At 46.7% G+C, this 18,555-nt stretch overlaps 3 protein-coding genes across 10 annotated transcripts in view; 2 read left to right on the plus strand and 1 right to left on the minus strand.

The window, feature by feature from the left end:
• The window catches only part of QRICH1 (glutamine rich 1), a 49,881-nt gene extending 38,783 nt beyond the window's left edge, over window positions 1-11,098 (plus strand). For all 5 annotated transcript variants that reach the window (XM_072786283.1, XM_072786281.1, XM_072786284.1 and 2 more), the window contains 5 exons: window positions 1,541-1,655; window positions 7,682-7,790; window positions 8,145-8,296; window positions 8,604-8,694; window positions 10,140-11,098. In XM_072786283.1, the coding sequence (XP_072642384.1) occupies window positions 1,541-1,655; window positions 7,682-7,790; window positions 8,145-8,296; window positions 8,604-8,694; window positions 10,140-10,332 (660 nt within the window). In that variant the 3' untranslated portion in view covers window positions 10,333-11,098. The remainder of the gene's footprint in view (window positions 1-1,540; window positions 1,656-7,681; window positions 7,791-8,144; window positions 8,297-8,603; window positions 8,695-10,139) is intronic.
• A 224-nt stretch (window positions 11,099-11,322) lies between these two features.
• On the plus strand, window positions 11,323-16,218 carry IMPDH2 (inosine monophosphate dehydrogenase 2). 4 transcript variants are annotated; one of them, XM_072786290.1, is made up of 15 exons: window positions 11,337-11,526; window positions 11,971-12,019; window positions 12,239-12,340; window positions 12,453-12,527; window positions 12,818-13,024; window positions 13,525-13,612; window positions 13,686-13,885; window positions 13,968-14,058; window positions 14,159-14,254; window positions 14,531-14,602; window positions 15,260-15,403; window positions 15,490-15,634; window positions 15,730-15,873; window positions 15,953-16,036; window positions 16,141-16,218. In XM_072786290.1, the coding sequence occupies exons 1-15, from the start codon at window positions 11,429-11,431 to the stop codon at window positions 16,160-16,162; spliced, it is 1,617 nt and encodes a 538-aa protein (XP_072642391.1). In that variant the 5' UTR covers window positions 11,337-11,428; the 3' UTR covers window positions 16,163-16,218. The 4 variants fall into 4 exon arrangements, with proteins under 4 accessions (XP_072642393.1, XP_072642391.1, XP_072642390.1 ...); XM_072786289.1 differs by having other exon boundaries at window positions 11,339-11,526; window positions 12,221-12,340; XM_072786292.1 differs by lacking the exon at window positions 14,531-14,602 and having other exon boundaries at window positions 11,323-11,526.
• Window positions 16,219-16,784: 566 nt separating this feature from the next.
• NDUFAF3 (NADH:ubiquinone oxidoreductase complex assembly factor 3) lies at window positions 16,785-18,424 on the minus strand. Its single transcript, XM_072786295.1, has 6 exons — window positions 18,296-18,424; window positions 17,857-18,043; window positions 17,569-17,761; window positions 17,344-17,410; window positions 17,131-17,231; window positions 16,785-17,051 (listed from the first exon to the last, which is right to left on the minus strand). The coding sequence occupies exons 2-6, from the start codon at window positions 17,931-17,933 to the stop codon at window positions 16,935-16,937; spliced, it is 555 nt and encodes a 184-aa protein (XP_072642396.1). The 5' UTR covers window positions 17,934-18,043; window positions 18,296-18,424; the 3' UTR covers window positions 16,785-16,934.
• Between the last annotated feature and the right edge of the window lie 131 nt (window positions 18,425-18,555).

Below are 18,555 nucleotides of genomic sequence, written 5' to 3' on the forward strand. Positions count from 1 at the left end.
CTTAATGCCTCTCACCCAGTTATTCCATTCCCCCCAACCACTTCCCCTCCAGCAACTCAGTTTGATTCCTAGAGTTAAGAGTCTCTTATGGTTTGTCGCCCTCTGTGATTTCATCTTTTTTTATTTTTCCCTCCCTTCTCTTTGACCCTGTTTTGTTTCTTAAATTCCATATATGAGTGAAATAAAAAATTGTAAAAGACCTAACATATTCACTTTAAAAAATAAAATTATGACATCATAATAAAATTATGACATCCACCATAATCCCAATCACCTAGATTATGTTAAACTTTTGTTAAATTTTTTTTTAAAGATTTTATTTATTTATTCATGAGAGACAGAGACAGAGAGACAGAGAGAGAGAGACAGAGACAGAGGCAGAAGGAGAAGCAGGCTCCACACAGGGAGCCTGACCTGGGACTTGATTCTGGGTCCCCGGGATCACATCCTAGGCTGAAGGTGGCGCTAAACTGCTGAGCCACCGGGCTGCCCTGTTATAATATCTTAAGAGCCTTTTATTTTTTATTTTTTTTTAAAGATTTTATTTATTTATTCATGAGAGACGGAGAGAGAGAGATATAGGCAGAGAGAGAAGCAGGCTCCATGCAGGGAGCCCAATGTTGGACTCAATCCCGGGTCTCCAGGATTATGTCCTGGTTCAAAGAAAGGCAGTCAACCGCTGAGGCACCCAGGTGTCCCTTTTAGAGCCTTTTAAAAAAAAACATCACAAAGCATTTATATAATGCCTTTTTTCCGTTAAAGTAAACATGGTTTACATAAAAGTAATTTAACCAAAAAAAAAGTCTGGTGCTAACATTCAGCTCTTTTCTCATTATTCCCTTCATTAACATAATTAGTTGAGTCCAGCTAGAACATACAACTATAATTAGACTCTCAGGACATCTATGATGAAGCATAACAGGAAAGCTTGATTAGGACTGGCAGTTTAAGATAGCAGGGATGGATTTTTTAGTGTATAAATGCTCTTATGGAGAAGCTCACAGTATGGAAGAGTACTTGCTGGTTGGGACTCACCGTATTACCTGGGCCTAAGAAAAGTCTTGCCTTCCGGTTTTATTCCTCTTTCTTTCCAGTCACCCAGGGCACTGAGTGAATTGCTTTATTGCTGTTTTCATTCCAGGATCTCCCTAGTCCTGGAAGGTAGGCACATTCATTTCCACTTACAAACAAACTGAGCCCCAAAAATAAAACTATTCATATGAGTTACTTAACTTACACCGTAGCTAATAAGAAGCTGGACCCAGAGCCTGCATTATGTTTTTTGTTACAATGCCTTGCCTGGGTAAAACAGCACTCACAAAATCTGTCCCATTGACCCAATTCTCCAGAGTGTCATGAGAGTCATTTCACATCATCTGAAGTGTACTGTGGAAGTGTCATATGCTGGACATTTTTTACCTGTTGTGTTAAGGAGGCAGAAATTGGTATGGAGAGGTGATAATACCAGTAACATTATGTTTATTTCCCCTGAGAGTTTTACTCAGGAGATTACCAACAACTTTTATTGTTTTTCTCTTAGTATCTTTTTGAAAATGGAAGGGTTGATGACATTTTCTCCGATCTTTATTATGTTCGATTCACGGAGTGGCTACATGAAGTTCTGAAAGATGTTCAGCCCCGAGTCACTCCACTTGGTAAGAGTCTTCCTAGTCCTTGGATGTCTTTCCCACCTGGGTTTAAAAAAGGTCAGCTGCTTGTGGGGCTGGCTATGATACAGCGTGTGGGTGAAGAGGCTATAAATCCTAGGTACCAGCATCAACTTCTGTGCTGCTTGGCCTGATATGGAAGGGGCACTGCACACCAGACAGAGAACCCTGCTGGTCCTGGTGTGGGAAGAGATGGGGGCATGTGGAGAGTTGGGGTAGTTACTCTTTTTCTTGGTTAGCTTTAATTAAAATTTCCTGATTAAAATTAGAATCATTACATTAAGAATTATGAACTGTTTCATATGTAGGTTACTCATGTTATATATTGGAGTTTTCTTCTATATGTTTGAACGTGTGTGTGTGTGTATTCTACATATATAGAACATAATTTTTACTTTACCTATATAACCTTCTGGGCAGCATATATGTTGGAAAGAACAGGAGATTTACAGTAGAATGTGGTGTTTGTGTTTTGTTTTTAATAAACGTTTATCTTTTTAGAGCAATTTTAGGTTTACAGAAAGAATGAGCAACATAGAGAATTCTCATTTATTCCCTCACACAGTTTCCTCTACTATTTAATATTTTGTATTAGTGTAGTGTATTTGTTATAATTGATGAGCCAATATTAATATTAGTAACTAAAGTCTATAATTTACATTAGGGTTCACGCCTCCTGTTCTACATTCTGTGGGTTTGGACAAATGTACAATGATATGTATCTACAATTACAGTATCATACATAATTTTTAGGGCTCTAAAATCCTCTGTGTTCCACCTATTTATCTCCCGCCCCCTACCAAATCCTTGGCAATCACTGATCTTTTCACTGCTTGCATAGTTTTGCCTTTTCCAGAATGTCATATAGTTGGAATAATTCAGAATATTTCAGATTGGTTTCTTTCACCTAGCAATATGCATTTAATGTTCTTGTGTGTCTTTTTTTGTGCCTTGATAGCTCATTTCTTTTTATTGCTGAATAATATTCCATTGTATGGATGTACTACACAATTTGTTTATCCATTCACGCATTGAAGGACATCTTCGTTGCTTCCAAGTTTTGGCAATTATGAATAAAGCTACTATAAACATTGTGTACAGGTTTCTGGTGAAAGAATAGACCAATCACTGGAACAGAATAGAGAGCCCAGAAGTAGAGTCACACAAATATGATGAACTTACCTTTGACAAAAGAGTAAGGATAGTTCAATGGAGAAAGAATAGCCTTTTAATCAAATGCTGGAACTGCGGGACATCCCACATACCAAAAAATGAATCTTGATGCAAACCGTACACCATTCACAGAATCAACTCACAATAATAGGTCATAGACCTAAATTTTGTAAAACTCAAAATCATAAAACCCCAGAAAATAACATAGGAAAAAAACTAGATGACCTTGGGTTCAGTAGCAGCTTTTTTTAATATAACACCAAAAGCACAATCCATGAAAGAAAATCATTGATAAGTTGGGCTTCATTAAAATTAGAATCTTATGCTCTGTGAAAGACACTCTTAAGAGAATGAAAAGACAAGCCACAAACTGGTAGAAAATCTTTTGTAAAACACATATCTGATAAAGGATTGGTATCCGGAATATACAAAGAACTCTTAACATAGCAATAAAAAAAAGAAAAAAACCTGATCCAAAAAATGGCCAAAAGATCTTTACAGTTTCCTTACCAAAGAAGATCTACAAGTGGCAGATAAGTATATGAAAGGATGCTTATCATTAGGTATCATCAGGAAATTGCAAACTAAAATGACATACCACTATATATACCTATTAGAATGACTGGAATCACAAAGATTAGCAGCCCCAAATGCTGGATAAGGAAGTACAAGAACTTTCATTCTTTCTGGTAGGAATGCAAAATGGTCCAATCCCTTTATAAGACAGTTTGACGTTTTCTTTAAAAAGTAAACATTTTGGGCAGCCTGGGTGGCTCGGCGGTTTAGCACCACCTTTGGCCCGGGGCGTGATCCTGGAGACCCGGGATCCAGTCCCACGTCGGGCTCCCTGCATGGAGCCTGCTTCTCCCTCTGCCTGTGTCTCTGCCTCTCTCTCTCTCTCTCTCTGTCTCTCACGAATAAAAAAAAAAAAAAACATTTTGTTAACTTATGATCCAGCATTTGTGCTCCTTGGTATTTACCCAAATCAATTGAAAACTTATATCCACACAAATATCTGAGGTTTTTTTTTTTTTTTTTTTTTTAAGATTTTATTTACTCATGAGAGATACAGAGAGAGAGAGGGAGAGAGGCAGAGACATAGGCAGAGGGAGAAGCAGGCTCCATGTAGGGAGCCTGATATGAGACTTGATCCCTGGTCTCCAGGATCATGCTGTGGGCTGCAGGCAGCGCTAAACCGCTGCGCCACTGGGGCTGCCCGAAATACCAGTTTTAATCCTGGCTTTACCATTAGAATGTATGCTGCTTAAACTTTTTTTTTTCCCCATTAAAAAAGTCTACCTGGAATTAAAAACTTTTTAAAAATTGAGATATAATTGACATGTAACATATTAGTTTTACGTATGGAGCATACTGATTTGATATATCTTGTGTAATAGTCTAGTTTAGTTAACATCCATCCCCACACAGTTACATGCTTAACCTTTAAGAAAAAACTAGTGGTTAAACAAATACTTTTTGAGTGCCTGCATTGTGCCAGGCAGTATTTTAGGTGTGGGTAATACAATATTGTAATGAACAAAATGGAGTTTATAGTCTAATAAGGGGAGACAATGTGTAAATAACCAATATGATTGAGTGTCTTAAAGAACCAAAGCATTGGGAAATGGAAAGTGTTAAGGACATTAGATGGGAGGCATTGCTGAGGGACTGGCCTTAGAACAGAAAGCAAGTAAGTGAATCACTACATGACTTACAAATTTTCAAGACAGGTGTGGCTCTGCAGAGTTTTCTTTTAAAAATTGGTATTATGGGAATTTCAAGCACATATAAAAGTTAAGCAGAATAGTTAAATGACATTCCCATGTACCCACTGTCCATGGGAAACTTGTGTTACAAGTACACCTGTTTTTCCCTTCCCATATTTTGAAGTAACTCCTAGATACTTTATTCATAAATATTTTACTATGCTTGACATACTATGATGCCATTATTATACTTGAAAAAAGGATAATTCCATAGTGTCATCAAAGTCTACCTACCCTTTGTTCACATTTCTAAGTGTTTCATAAATGTCAAGGTACAAATAAGGTCTACACATTGAAATTGCTATGAACATTGCAACATTAGAACATTGGTATGTTCTAATATTTAGCTTTAATCTTTAGTTTTCTTCTTGATTCTATTTCTTGCAATTTATTTGTGGAAGAAACTAGCCACTGATTGAGAAAGAGAGAGCACGCAGGGAGGGAGGGACTGAGGGAGAGAAGGAATCTTAAACAGGCCCAACATGGATTCGATCCCAGGACCCTGAGATTATGTCCTGAGCCAAAACCAAGAGTTAGATGCTCAACCAACCAAGCCACCCAGACACCCTATGAAACTAGCCTTTTAAATTGTCTGATTACACCCCCATATTGTAGTTTAACATCGTTTTCTATGTATTTACAGCTAATCTAGTTGCATATAAAAACTTCGTTGGTTAAGTTTTGATTTTTGTGTTTTCTTTTTGGCAACGTTATGTCATAGATGGGTTATATACTTCTATCTGATACCCATAATGTCTGAATCCATTAATTCATTAGGAGTTGCAGGCGATGGTATTCTGATGTTATTACTTCTTTATTATTAGCTGAATTACAAAGTAAAATATTCCCTTGCTCACTCTTTGAACATCTAGCAGTATAGATAATGGATTTTTTTTTTTTTTTTTTTTTGGATTTTATTTTTTAAAGATATTATATATTTATTCATGAGAGACACAGGCAGAGAGAGAAGCAGACTCCATGCAGGGAGCCCAATTCAGGACTCGATCCCGGGACTCCAGGATCACGCCCTGGGCTGAAGGCAGGCCCTCAACTGCTGAGCCACCCAGGCATCCCTAGATAATGGATTTTATAGGAAGAGCAGGATAAGGGCTTATTTCTTCTCCTTGTTTAGCAATTTTTATGGTAATGAGTTGGCTTACCGGTTTAGTCCAGTGATAACCAATTCACTTTTCTTTTTAAGGAATCATTATGAGCTAATAATGAATTTATATATGTTTAATTTGGTTCAGTCCATTGCTGTTACCTTTTTTTTGTTTTGTTTTGTTTTTAAAGATTTTATTTATTCATGAGAGACACATGGAGAGAGAGAGGCAGAGATACAACACAAGCAGAGGGAGAAGCAGGCTCCATGCAGGAAGCCCGATGTGGGACCCAATCATGGGACTCCAGGATCTCGCCCTGTGCCAAAGGCAGGCGCTTAACCGCTGAGCCACCCAGGCGTCCCCGTTACCGTTTTTTGATGTACAAATTTTTCCATCTTTGACCATTTGGAACCTCTTTAAATTGGCTTTTAAGTTCTTTTGATATGGCCCTACTTCCTTGGTTTCTGATTTGCCAAGTGTTCCAGACTGACTGATCTTGGACATTTTCTGTTTTCTATCTCAATGTGAGATTGGTCAGTTGTCCATGGAGCCTGGTTCCTTTTAGTAGTAAATGGTATTTTAAGTAGCACAGTCTGGATCCATGGGGGTGTTCATTGCTCCTGGTCACTGTTTCTAACTAAGCCTTTCAGTGGGAAGAACTAAGAAAATACAAAATAGGTCATGTTGATGCTTGCAGTTCATATTCAGAATTGTAAAGTTTTTATATGATGTCCCTATCTGCATCTCCATTCTTCCATGCCAGGAGTCCTGGTTTTTAGGCCCTAAACTTCACTTTAGGTTGTTTTAAGAAGCGGTTAAAGCTAGGGAAGCACATATAAATGGCAAAGTGAAGTAAACCCAAGAAAATAGCACATGCCAAGATATGTATGGGACCACTTCTAGCACTGGCCTTCTCCATGAAGGGTGTTTTGTGCCACTTACCTGCTTCAGATATGTTCGATGGCAAGGAAGTTTATCTCATTGCCAGTAGGCCACAGAATAGAAGATTAGAAGCAGAGCTGCCCTAAAGAGGTGGGAGTGCACTTAATGGAGTCAGTGGGTCAGCTTTGGCAGGAGCAGAGAAGAGGAATGTGTTAGGCAGAATATTTCTTTCCCCACTTCTAGGTAGTGACATCCTTACTGCCTGCCTGGAGAATCCTGAAACTCCCCAAGAGAATGCCTTCACCATGGCCTCAGTGCCTGGTACACAAACACTTGTATATTAACTGTTGAATGAACACATGAAAGGGGCTTGGTGATCAACTCAGGTATTCTCATCCTTTGGTGTAGACCTGGCTGCACAGGGTTTTTAATCAAACACTGGCCTTTGCCCCTGCCCAACTCTCAGTTCACTTACAAACCAGCATCTTAAAGTAAAACCTGCCCTGTCAGGGAATCCTACAGTAGTTCTGAGTATCATTCTCCCCTTTATCCAGAGAGGGAATAAGAATGAGTTTGCTAAAAAAAAAAAAAAAAAAAAAAAAAAAAAAAAGAATGAGTTTGCTTTCTAGAGGTGAAAAATGTGAGAAGTTTAGCAAGGGCAAACAGGGGTACCCATACCAGTTCTTCGGGCCCTTGACACCTGAAAATATGATGAAAGCTTTGTACTCTTTTTAGAGAAGTATGAATATATGCAGAGTTTGATTTATAGTTTTAGATGTTTCACTATTCTTTTGCCCCACTTTAACCTTGGATTAGAGGAACAATTAACATCAGGTAAGAGCAACCATATAGGGCAGTGTTTCTCAGGAATTTGTTAGAAATGCACATTATCAGGTCCCATCCCAGAAATTTGGGCTGGGATTCAGCCATGTGTTTTAACAAGCTTCCAGATGATTCTGCCATTCCCTAGGGAGATTTTTCTGGTTAAACTTGTACTCTTCTGTGGTCCTTGTGCCTCCCACCTCCCATCCTGCACCTCTGAGGGCCCACCTGCCATCCTCTTGTTGTAGCAGTGCTCTATTCCTCCTAGGCTATGTCCTGCCCAGCCACGTGACTGAGGAGATGCTGTGGGAGTGCAAGCAGCTCGGGGCTCACTCCCCTTCTACCCTGCTGACCACCCTCATGTTCTTTAACACCAAGTAAGTGTTCTAGAAGCTCCATGCTTAGCCACTGCTGGCATTTGCCCAGTGAAGAGGGTGGAAACTATCTAGGTAGATTTAGGAATTCCTTTGACACATATTTGAAAGCCTCTGGGCTACTGAAAGCCTTCAGACCCATTTGGCTACATTTGTGTGGTGACCAGTGAGGCAGTCTTGCCAGACCCCTGCCATCAGTCTTGATGTGGTTCCTCCACTAGACAGTGTTTTTGGGTATGGGCCTGACCAGATCCTGGGAGTGTGTGCAGCGGATCCTCTGAGGCACCGATGGTAGAGGGTAAGTCATAGTCTCCTCCTGGCACCCTTCCCTTTGCCTTGCTTTCACTTGTGGTGCAGATACTTCCTGTTGAAGACAGTGGACCAGCACATGAAGCTGGCCTTCTCCAAGGTTTTGCGACAGACAAAGAAGAACCCCTCTAATCCTAAGGATAAAAGCACGAGTATTCGGTACCTGAAGGCTCTTGGGATACACCAGACTGGCCAGAAAGGTAGGGGCTGCAGAAACAGGTGTAACTTGTCCTGCCCTGCCCTTGTGCTTGGGGGGGTTAGTGTTGAGTGTGAAGATTGGGATTTGCTGGATAGGAATTTTCCATTTCCTTTTCCCTACCTAGAAACTTCAAACTCTTAAAAACAGAGATGCCCCAGAAACAATTATGCTTTTTCCACTTCATGCCTTACACCCTTTCCCCTCCCAGTAAGTCCAGTTGGGATGGCTAGAAACCTAAGGTTCCTAATCTGGGCCTGAGCTAAGGCAGTCTCATGCCATGTCTCTGGTGGTGGGGGTATGTTTTATAGTTACAGATGACATGTATGCAGAACAGACGGAAAATCCAGAGAATCCACTGAGATGTCCCATCAAGCTCTACGATTTCTACCTCTTTAAATGGTGAGGAAGCTTTATGGTGGCTGGATGACTGTGTGCGTGTGTGCACTGTATTTGTGTACAAGGCATTCTTTAATCCCAAACTGAGAGTAAAAACATACTCCAAAAAGCTAAATATAGAAGCAACGTGATTGATTTCCTCAAAGCATATGAAATGACTAGCATTGTGATCTTTATATGGTCTCCTGTCCTGGAGAGAGGAATAAAGGTAGATGGAGGAAAGTATAGAAGAGCAACCTCCATCACATGGCATAGCCTTCCATCTTCCTGGCCTTGACGATAGCAACTAGCAACATCAGTCTCGGGGTTTCCTTTCCTTGGCTTTTACTCTATTGCCTTTGGCAGTTTGGCGTGTTATCTTTACAGCAATGCCAAAATCATCTTTCTATGTTACAGATCTTATATTATTTAGATTAAAACCTTCAGTGGTTTAAATTTATGGTATAGAGAAAGAGTGATCCAAATCTTGCCAACAAGGGCATATGTATATTCCCCACTGCTAATTCTCACATCCTTGTAGTTTTTGGCTTTCTAGCCGCACTGGCTCCTCTCCACTGAAGGGTGTCATGTTCTCCCTGCCTCCAGGCCTCAGCATAGAAATTTTCCCCGTTGAGCAGGCCATCCCTCCCCACCCCCATATTTGGCCAGTTGGCTCCTATCTCTCCCTCTTCTTGAAACAGCTTTATCAGGGAAACATTTCCAGATTCCCTATCTGTTCTTTTGGGCTGTTTCCTCTGTAGAACTTATCACTGATTGTCATTGTATGTGTATTTATATAAATATTTAATTGTTGACCATCTCTTATCTATAAGCCCCATAAGGTAGGGAGTCTTGGATCCTGCTTATTTCTTGAATACCAGCACCTAGTGCTTATTTCTTGAACACCAGCACCTAGTACAGGCCTGGCACACAGTGACCCTTTTTGATAAATCTTGAGTGGATGGGCAAGAGGGTGGCATGGGCTAAGTACAGCACAACATTAAGGAGGGGGGAGGGTGAGCCCAGCTAAGGGTCCCAGCATCATAGCCAAGCTGGGAAGGCAGAGTCCCTTATGTAAAATTTAGGAATTGCCAATCATTTGAGTAAACAACATAAGCAAAGACGTAGAAAGGACCTTGTAGGTGGTAAAATTGATTCCAAGTGGGATATGTTGGATTCAAGTAGATGATCTCTGGCGTACTGAGTGAGGCAGGTGGTTAGAGAAATCACAGCGTGTGGCATGTGAGGGAGTTGCTGAAGGGAGGCAGCCTATTACTGGTATTGGCAGTATCCCCAAAGGAGGTCCTAGACGTAATGTGAGTTGACTGCGTGGAATTCAGTAGCTATGCCATCATACCTTCAAGAGCTCCTGTCTTCTCACCTTTTGCATACAACATCTGGATGATTCTAGGGTGGGAGGGTTGGGACTGTTGTGGTTTTACCCAGCTTTTACTGATAATATTTTTCAGCCCCCAGAGTGTGAAAGGCCGGAATGACACGTTTTATCTGACGCCTGAGCCAGTGGTGGCCCCCAATAGCCCAATCTGGTACTCGGTCCAGCCTATCAGCAGAGAGCAGATGGGACAGATGCTGACTCGGATCCTGGTGATACGAGAAATTCAGGAGGCCATTGCAGTGGCCAACGCAAGCACCATGCACTGAGATCCCTAAGCCATGGTGCAAGGGAGATGATCCAGGAAAAAAAAATGGACAGACTTTCACACTAAAGAAGAGGCCTCCATTTTTTCTTTCTTTCTTTTTTTTTTTTTAATTGGTGTAGTTATGAAGCCTTTCAGACTGCTTCTGTTTAAAATGTAAAAGGAAACTTTGCCTTCTGTGCGTCACCGTAAATCTGCTGCAGCAGATTTCTCAGCCCGTGGGGGGCTCTGGGTTTCCTGAAAGCCAGATGTCCTAGAAAGTTGCTGGCTGGCTTTTTCTTTTTTGTCTGGGGCCTGGGGAAAGGGCTCGGACTGATAGGAGAAATGTGGCCCCTTCCCTTACTCCAGAAAGATGGAATTAGTGACGGACCCTCCAGGGAATCTCCCCAGCTGGCTTCCACTCTGACTGGCAGACGTCGTTGACCACAGGGGAGCCATGGTCTTTACTTTCTTCATGCTCAGACATAAACTTAGCATCTTAATGGAAGGAAAATGAGGGGAACTTCAATTATGATTTATTAAAGACAATTTCTATTACACCCTCCTTTATGACAAGTGACATTTTAGATGTTAAAGTAAAAACTTTACCATGCCTTTTTTTTTTTTTTTTTTTTTTTTGGCCTAACATTGAGGCCTTAAACCTGAGGCTCCTGTGCCTGATGGAATTCTTGTAACATACACTTGTGTATCATATAAAGATACCACTCTGTTTCTCTTATGTATTCTTAATCTAGTTGTTTATTAAGAATGACAAGCACGTCTTTTCAACATGCTAGTGAACATCGACTCTTTATTTGGGAAGAACCTGGCGGGCCATTAGAAGCAAATCTTGCCTGCTAATTGAACGGGTCACGGTCCTGTGGGAGGGGGAAGCTTCGGGAACACACGCGTCTGTACTCCTACGGCGCGCTTTGCGCATGCGTTCACTCGATAGCTCCGCCCTGGGAGCGTGCGGGCTCCGCCTGTTCGCACTGCGTCCTGACGTCAGCGGCGCGCAGGGCGCAGTGACGATATCCGCGGGTTTATATTGGCGCGGCCCAGACGGCAGAGGCCTCTGCGGCGCGGTCTTCGGACACACGCGGCTTTGCCCGGTGCTGGCCATGGCCGACTACCTGATTAGCGGGGGCACGTCCTACGTGCCAGACGACGGGCTCACGGCACAGCAGCTGTTCAACTGCGGGGATGGCCTCACCTACAAGTGCGGGCCTAGCGGGCTCACCTGGGCGAGGAGTGGGGTGGCGCGCTGGCCTGGGAGGCCGGGCGGGGTTTTCCTCTGAACCCGCTTGGACCTGGGCATGGGAGACAGGTTCCGGAAAATCCCCCTCCCGTCTCTGGGGTTCCGTTTGATAGATCTGAAGTGGGGCGGGATGGAGGAGGCGTCTTGGCAGTGCTTGAGATTCCAGACTAGAAGCTCCATTCTCTCGGCACATGGAGTTGTCAGGGTGCCAGGGTCGCTGATGACAGCTAGGTGGCAGAAAAGGTCCTGACTCCATCTCCACCTTGTGATTTGTCTGCCCTGCCTTGACATGGGCTAGGTCAGTGCTCTCTAGGCCCAAATGCCTTATGACATGATCTATGGGGATGGAATCTCAGGCTGCCCTAATCCTGAGCCTTATTCCCAATTCACTCCCCTCCCCCGTAGTGACTTTCTCATTCTCCCTGGGTACATCGACTTCACTGCAGACCAGGTGGTGAGTATGGCCAGAAATTGGGTCCTGAGCGTCAAGGTTGGGTAAGGTACTTGTTTTCCCTGGTCTTTTGGCTACCACATCAGGTTTGGGCATGCGGGTGGATTCTATGGAAATCTTATTGGCATGCAGGTCATACAGAGTACTCGGTTTATGGGGGACCTGACACCATCCTGAGAAATATGAGGTGTTTTTCCACATTAGCTGGCTGTATTTCCTCAGGACCTGACTTCTGCTCTGACCAAAAAGATCACTCTGAAGACCCCACTGGTTTCCTCACCCATGGACACAGTCACAGAGGCTGGCATGGCCATAGCAATGGCGGTGAGCATCATGGGGTGGAAGGACAAAAGAAGGGGCCTCACACTTTTCCCCAAAGACCTACACAGCCATGCTGCTTTGTCTTTTTTTTTTTTTTTTACCTTTTATCGTGCAGCTTACAGGTGGTATTGGCTTCATCCACCACAACTGTACACCTGAGTTCCAAGCCAACGAAGTTCGGAAAGTGAAGGTCAGAAGGGCAAGGATCATGGTCAAGAGCTCCTGGGAATTGCACTGAGGTGGAGTGGGGTGGAAGTGGGGGATTTATTCTCCTAATCTAGGGTCCTTTCTTCCCCACTTTGGGGTTCATTAGACCCTGTGTCCTAGGCAACAGAAGAGGACCGGGTGGATAGTACCTATAGCCCACTCATGTTTGAACTGTGATTTGGTCATATGGTACTGCCAGAGGGGGAGTTGGCAGACACCCCAGGCTTCAAACTGGTAAATGTGGCTCAGAAATGTTCTTACCATCCCTTCCAGAAATACGAGCAGGGGTTCATTACAGACCCTGTGGTCCTCAGCCCCAAGGATCGAGTGCGAGATGTGTTTGAAGCCAAAGCCCGGCATGGATTCTGCGGTATCCCAATCACCGATACAGGCCGGATGGGGAGCCGTTTGGTGGGCATCATTTCCTCAAGGGACATAGATTTTCTCAAGGAAGAGGAACATGACCGGTTTTTGGAAGAGGTGAGTGCAACTGACAAAGCAAAGCCAAGTTCTGGCGGCCAAGGCTTAAGACACCATCTGTTGCCTGAATGGCATCTCTGGGGCCTCTGCTTCCAGGAAAGATGAATGCCCTGCCAACTGTCTGACCCCTTCATAGAGTTCCTGGAGTCCTTCCCCACCAGATGTTCTCAATCTGCCCAAGTGTTTGCCAGCACACATGCTAAGTTGCCACTCCCAAGGTGGGGTCAGTGCTCAAGGACCAACTTTGGCCTCCTCTTGTCATTGCTCTGGCATGGCCCTTCTTTCTCTATTATGTGACAGGATGTTCTGTGTACCACATTGTCTTTTCTACTTAATTTTCATCCATGCTACTATATTGCTAGACTAGCTGTTGGGTTCACTAAAGGTGGTTGGAGTACAAGGTAGGATCATGGTGGTATGTGGAACATCATCCGAGTTAGGGCAGGGTCTGTTGGGGGGTCTGGTCTCTGGCCCTTTTTCAGAGCTCCCCTCCCTTGTAGATCATGACGAAGAGGGAAGACTTGGTGGTAGCCCCTGCAGGCATCACACTGAAGGAAGCAAATGAAATTCTGCAGCGCAGCAAGAAGGGTGAGTTCTGCAGGTGGAAGGGTTCTGGAACCAAAGACCAGCGTTCTGATTTATGTACCTTCCCTACCCCCAGGAAAGTTACCCATTGTAAATGAAGATGATGAGCTGGTAGCCATCATTGCCCGGACAGACCTGAAGAAAAACCGAGATTACCCACTGGCCTCCAAAGATGCCAAGAAGCAGCTGCTATGTGGAGCAGCCATTGGCACTCACGAAGATGACAAGTACCGGCTGGACTTGCTAGCTCAGGCTGGTGTGGATGTAGTGGTTTTGGTGAGCTCTTGCACAGGCAGGGTATGGTGGTTGGGACAGCTGTCATATTATCAGTCTCACTGAATCTTTCTCCCTATCCCAGGATTCTTCGCAGGGAAACTCCATCTTCCAGATCAACATGATCAAGTACATCAAGGAGAAATACCCCACTCTCCAGGTTATTGGAGGCAATGGTGAGGCAAGACTGGGCACCCAAGGATGTAGAATAAGAATTAGGAGAGCTAGGCTCCCACTCAGACCTTCACATAAGCCTTTTACTGTTCCTTACTATAGTGGTCACGGCTGCTCAGGCCAAGAATCTCATTGATGCTGGTGTAGATGCCCTGCGGGTGGGCATGGGCAGTGGCTCCATCTGCATCACCCAAGAAGGTAGGAAATGCTTCAGTGGGACCCTCAGAGGCCCTGGCTTCAGCAGGACCCTTAGCCCCATATGGCCCAAAGCCAAGCACTCTGTGGAAACTATACTGAGTCCTCCCAATAGGGGCAATCCCAGGGCCAAAAAGGCCCCTTGAATGGATGACATGGCTGGAAGACGAGCTCGTCATTCCTCACCTGCCACTCCCCGCCCCTTCCCCCTTGCCTAGCCTGGCCTTCTTGCTCCTGCTGTGCACCCTCTCTAAACTCTGGTCTGTTTGTTTTATTTAGTGGCTCCCAAGATCCCTCCAGACATAAAGTCCCACAGCCCCAAATGCCCTTCTACTGTCAAGGGCTGCTATAGTAAGTCCAGCCCGGCCCACTGGCCCGGCCCAGCTGCCCACTGCCCGGCTGCTTGGTTGACTGTAGCTGTAGCTCCCGGGGTTTGTGGTGCTGTTGGGTGGGCAGGGCAAACTGAAGGACAGACCATGGTTTTGGGGGCTGCTGGAGAACACAGCTCCTTCCTCTTACTGGGGTGCTCATAGGGGACCTTCTTCCCCAGGTATGCCCTAGTCTGCCCACATTTCCTACAGTAGGCACAGCTCAAGGACCAACAAGCTCTCCCTTCCACGTGACCACTGCCCTGATTTTGCCCAAGCTGCCAACCATGCAGGGAGGGAGTAGTGGACCTCTGGGTACTAACTGCACGGTAACCCCTACCCCCACTTGATACCAGTTGGGTGGGGGCTTTTTCCCGGCTGCTGACTGCATGTGCCTGAGGCTGCCCTGGGCCATGCACACATGCACGCGCACACGCAGGGTTAAGTGGAGGCCATCACAGCTGTCTGAACTGTTGAAGGCAGATGGGGCAGCAGCCATTCCAGACATGACTCTTTTTTCAACCAGGCTGCAGTCCTGGTACAGGTGTAGCTGAGAGCTCCTGGGTACTGAGTTATGGCCACAGGGCCCCTTGCCTGTCCCCATTAATTCCACCCACCCATCTGTTCCATTTCTCAATAGTGTTAGCCTGTGGGCGGCCCCAGGCAACAGCAGTTTACAAGGTGTCAGAATATGCAAGGCGCTTTGGTGTTCCTGTCATTGCTGATGGAGGAATCCAAAATGTGGGTCATATTGCCAAAGCCTTGGCCCTTGGGGCCTCCACAGGTGAGGCCCAGCACCCAGGGAGTCTGGTGGGATTCCTTCCCCAGTGCCACTCAGGGTCTGCTCCCATCACTCCTATCTGTCCATAGTCATGATGGGCTCCCTCCTGGCTGCTACCACTGAGGCCCCTGGCGAGTACTTCTTTTCTGATGGAATCCGCCTAAAGAAATACCGTGGTATGGGGTCTCTTGATGCCATGGACAAGCATCTCAGCAGCCAAAACCGGTATTTCAGGTAGGACAGGAAGACAAGTTACCCTATGCTGACAGCCTTGTACTGATAGCCTTATCCATCCTTGACCTTTCCTATGTTGTCTTGTCTCCCTACAGCGAAGCTGATAAAATTAAGGTGGCCCAGGGGGTGTCTGGGGCTGTGCAAGACAAAGGGTCCATCCACAAATTTGTCCCCTACCTGATCGCTGGCATCCAGCACTCCTGCCAGGACATTGGTGCCAAGAGTTTGACCCAAGTCCGGTAAGCCTGGGGAGCTGGGAGATGGGTAGAGGAGCTAGTTGAAGGTTAGGTACCCCATCTGATATTTGCCCCTCTTCAGAGCCATGATGTATTCTGGAGAACTCAAGTTTGAGAAGAGAACATCCTCAGCTCAGGTGGAAGGTGGTGTCCACAGCCTCCATTCGTAAGTGGTGGACCCTTTTGTACCCACCTACCCTTGGGGCAGAGGTTTCTGCCATGCCTCCTTCCTCCTGCCCCTACCTCAAAAGCTGGTTATTCTGCTTACAGGTACGAGAAGAGGCTTTTCTGAAAATGGATACAGCATACCCCCTTGGTTTTTCAATAAAAGTTTGGGAAAAAAAAAAAGTGATGCCTGATCTTTGAGATCTACAGGCAGATGTGGTGGCCAATATCACAGATGCACACAAACACAACACTCATTTGTAGGGAAAGTCTTCAGACCCGGAAGCCAGGATATTCCTTGGATCTGGAAGGAGATACTAGTTCTAGATTCAGAAAGTCCCTCCTGAGCAGCTCACAAGGTAGGTCTGGCCAGTTCTGGCTCCTAACGGTTCAGTCTCACATTGTGGCTGCTTAGGACAGGTCATGGAATAGTCCATGGGGGCTTTGGACTGGCACCCATTGATAGGGCTTCCTGCTAGGCCACATGGGACCAGGCTAAGGCCCACATATGTAGTCTCTAACTTGAATCTCCAAAGGACCTTGTGGAGAAAGCACTGAGAGCCCCTCAAACCTGCATGTGAGCAAGTTAGGTAGATTTGCAGTTTTAACAGGTGCCTACACTGTCTCCTGCCTCTGAGAAGCTAAGTAGTCTAGATAAATAGGGGATCCCCCTTGATTTTTTCACAACTCCCACCATGAGCCCACTGAACCTGTGGCTCCTCCTGGCCAGCAACACATCTAATACAAAATTGGAAAAGTGGATTAAATTATTAATTTGCTGGCAAGAAAGACAAGAGTTACAGTGCCAAAGGGGGAAGGGCTAGTGAGCGCTGCAAACCCCTGCGCTCTGGAAAAAGTGCCAGGGCCTTCCTGGACAGGTTAGGTCAGTTCTTGCTGGTTCACTCTGGAGCTTGTGCCAAAGATGTGAGCATAGTCCCTCCAGGTGGAGGAATAAGAGCAGCTCCTGTTACTCGGCCTTCATGACACAGGAAGTTGAAAGTGGCACAGGCATTGGGCTGCAAAGAGAAAGCCTGCATCAGCTTGGCTAAGGCCAGGCCTGGGCCCTGCTCAGCACTCCCCAGTGGCAGGACTTACCGTATCCTGTACTTCCACCGCGATGCCCCGCTGCTTCAGGGCTTGCAGCACCTGGGGCTGCAGCCGTTCAGTCCGGTCTCCGGTGCCCACCACAACAATCTCTAGGAAAAGACGACCACCACTAGCCAATGGCAGGTGTGTGGGGAAGCTGGGGCGGGGTGGCTTTTGGCTCTCTAGGGCTGGAAGCACCTCAGCCCTCCCCTTCACCAGTACCTATTCGGGGCTCCAGCAACCAGAAGAGCGAGAAGCTTTCTTCGATGATGTCCCGGTGAGTTCCTACCTGTGTTGGGAGGAGGCAGGTTAAACACAAGTTCGCGCAGTTTTCCCCACAGAGCCCTTACCTGCGCCGCAAAGGGGTAATGAAAAAGCCAAGTGTGCCGGGGACAGAATCGGGGGGACGGGCCTGGGACCCTGGCCCTCCGCCTCCTCACTGCTCACGTTCCACTGCACCACCGAGTGCGGGAGCAGCGCGCAGGGCCCAAGGACGCGATTTCCATTGACCATGAAGCCGCGGCTGCTGTAGCTGTCGATATACATGGACTGCGGGGACTCGCGCTGCAGCAGGGAGATGCGCGTCCGCTGATACAGCTCGTCGTCCGCCGGCGTGAGCCGATGCCCTCGCCGTGGGACCCTGCGGAGGGGTATGCTCAGGGCCTAGGGGGCCAGGAGGGGCCGGGCCGCGATCGCCGGCCGAGGGGTGAGGGCAGGAGAATCAGGGACGCTCACCACAGCAGCTCGGCTGGGGCGCAGCGCAACGCCGCTTGCGCTCGGCATAGGCCGCGAAGCACGAACGCGGCGACCATGGCGGACCAATTTGCAGGGAGGCCGGCGCTGGGTCAATCGGGTCGTGGCGGAGCCCACGGCGGCGTGGCGACAGCGCCCCCTGCGTCCCGGAGGGCACCGCGCAGGTCGGCTGCTCCAGCGCAGGATTTTGAGGGAGTCAACTGATGCCAATTGTCCCAGGAGGGCCCATCCCCCAGCGCGGCTCCGGTGTCTGCACCTGCCGCCCGCCCCGCCCCGGGCCCCCGCAGACCGTCCTGGGGGAGTCAGACACCTGGTGGCGCGGCAGGCCTCAGAGTGCAGCCTCGGCCCCCGCCACAACCTGGTCCCCGGCTCTCAGCCATTACGCAGGGCTCTTGGGGACTGGGGCGGAGCGGCCGCGCACCTGGTCGAGTCCCGCACACCTGCTCAGGGCGTGGGGGCCAGCCTCCAATCCCCTAATCCCAGGCTTTGGGGCGTCGGGTTCCCAGGGCGGGGCGGCCGGCTCAGGTTCCCCTCGCTCTCCAGCGAGTCACGCCCCTCCCTAACCGTCACCCGCGCGACCGTTGGCGTCGCCGCCGCGCGTCTCCTGGGGCGTGGCTGCGCGTGGATTGGCTTCTCGGCAGCGCGAGGGGGCGTGGCTGATTGGTTTCGCCTTAAAATGGC

Source organism: Canis lupus, chromosome 19, assembly GCF_048164855.1.
Source record: "Canis lupus baileyi chromosome 19, mCanLup2.hap1, whole genome shotgun sequence".
Classification (NCBI taxonomy): Eukaryota; Metazoa; Chordata; class Mammalia; order Carnivora; family Canidae; genus Canis; species Canis lupus.

Bases quoted from the DNA above. Each gene is read 5' to 3' on its own strand.
- IMPDH2 (XM_072786289.1), top strand. From the start codon at position 11,429: ATGGCCGACTACCTGATTAGCGGGGGCACGTCCTACGTGCCAGACGAC. The intron at 14,059-14,158 runs GTGAGGCAAGAC...TCCTTACTATAG, and splicing joins CCAGGTTATTGGAGGCAATG to TGGTCACGGCTGCTCAGGCC. The intron at 15,635-15,729 runs GTAGGACAGGAA...GTCTCCCTACAG, and splicing joins AGCCAAAACCGGTATTTCAG to CGAAGCTGATAAAATTAAGG.
- NDUFAF3 (XM_072786295.1), bottom strand. From the start codon at position 17,933: ATGGTCGCCGCGTTCGTGCTTCGCGGCCTATGCCGAGCGCAAGCGGCG. The intron at 17,762-17,856 runs GTGAGCGTCCCT...ACCCCTCCGCAG, and splicing joins GCCCCAGCCGAGCTGCTGTG to GGTCCCACGGCGAGGGCATC. The intron at 17,411-17,568 runs GTGAGCAGTGAG...CTCCCAACACAG, and splicing joins ACTCGGTGGTGCAGTGGAAC to GTAGGAACTCACCGGGACAT.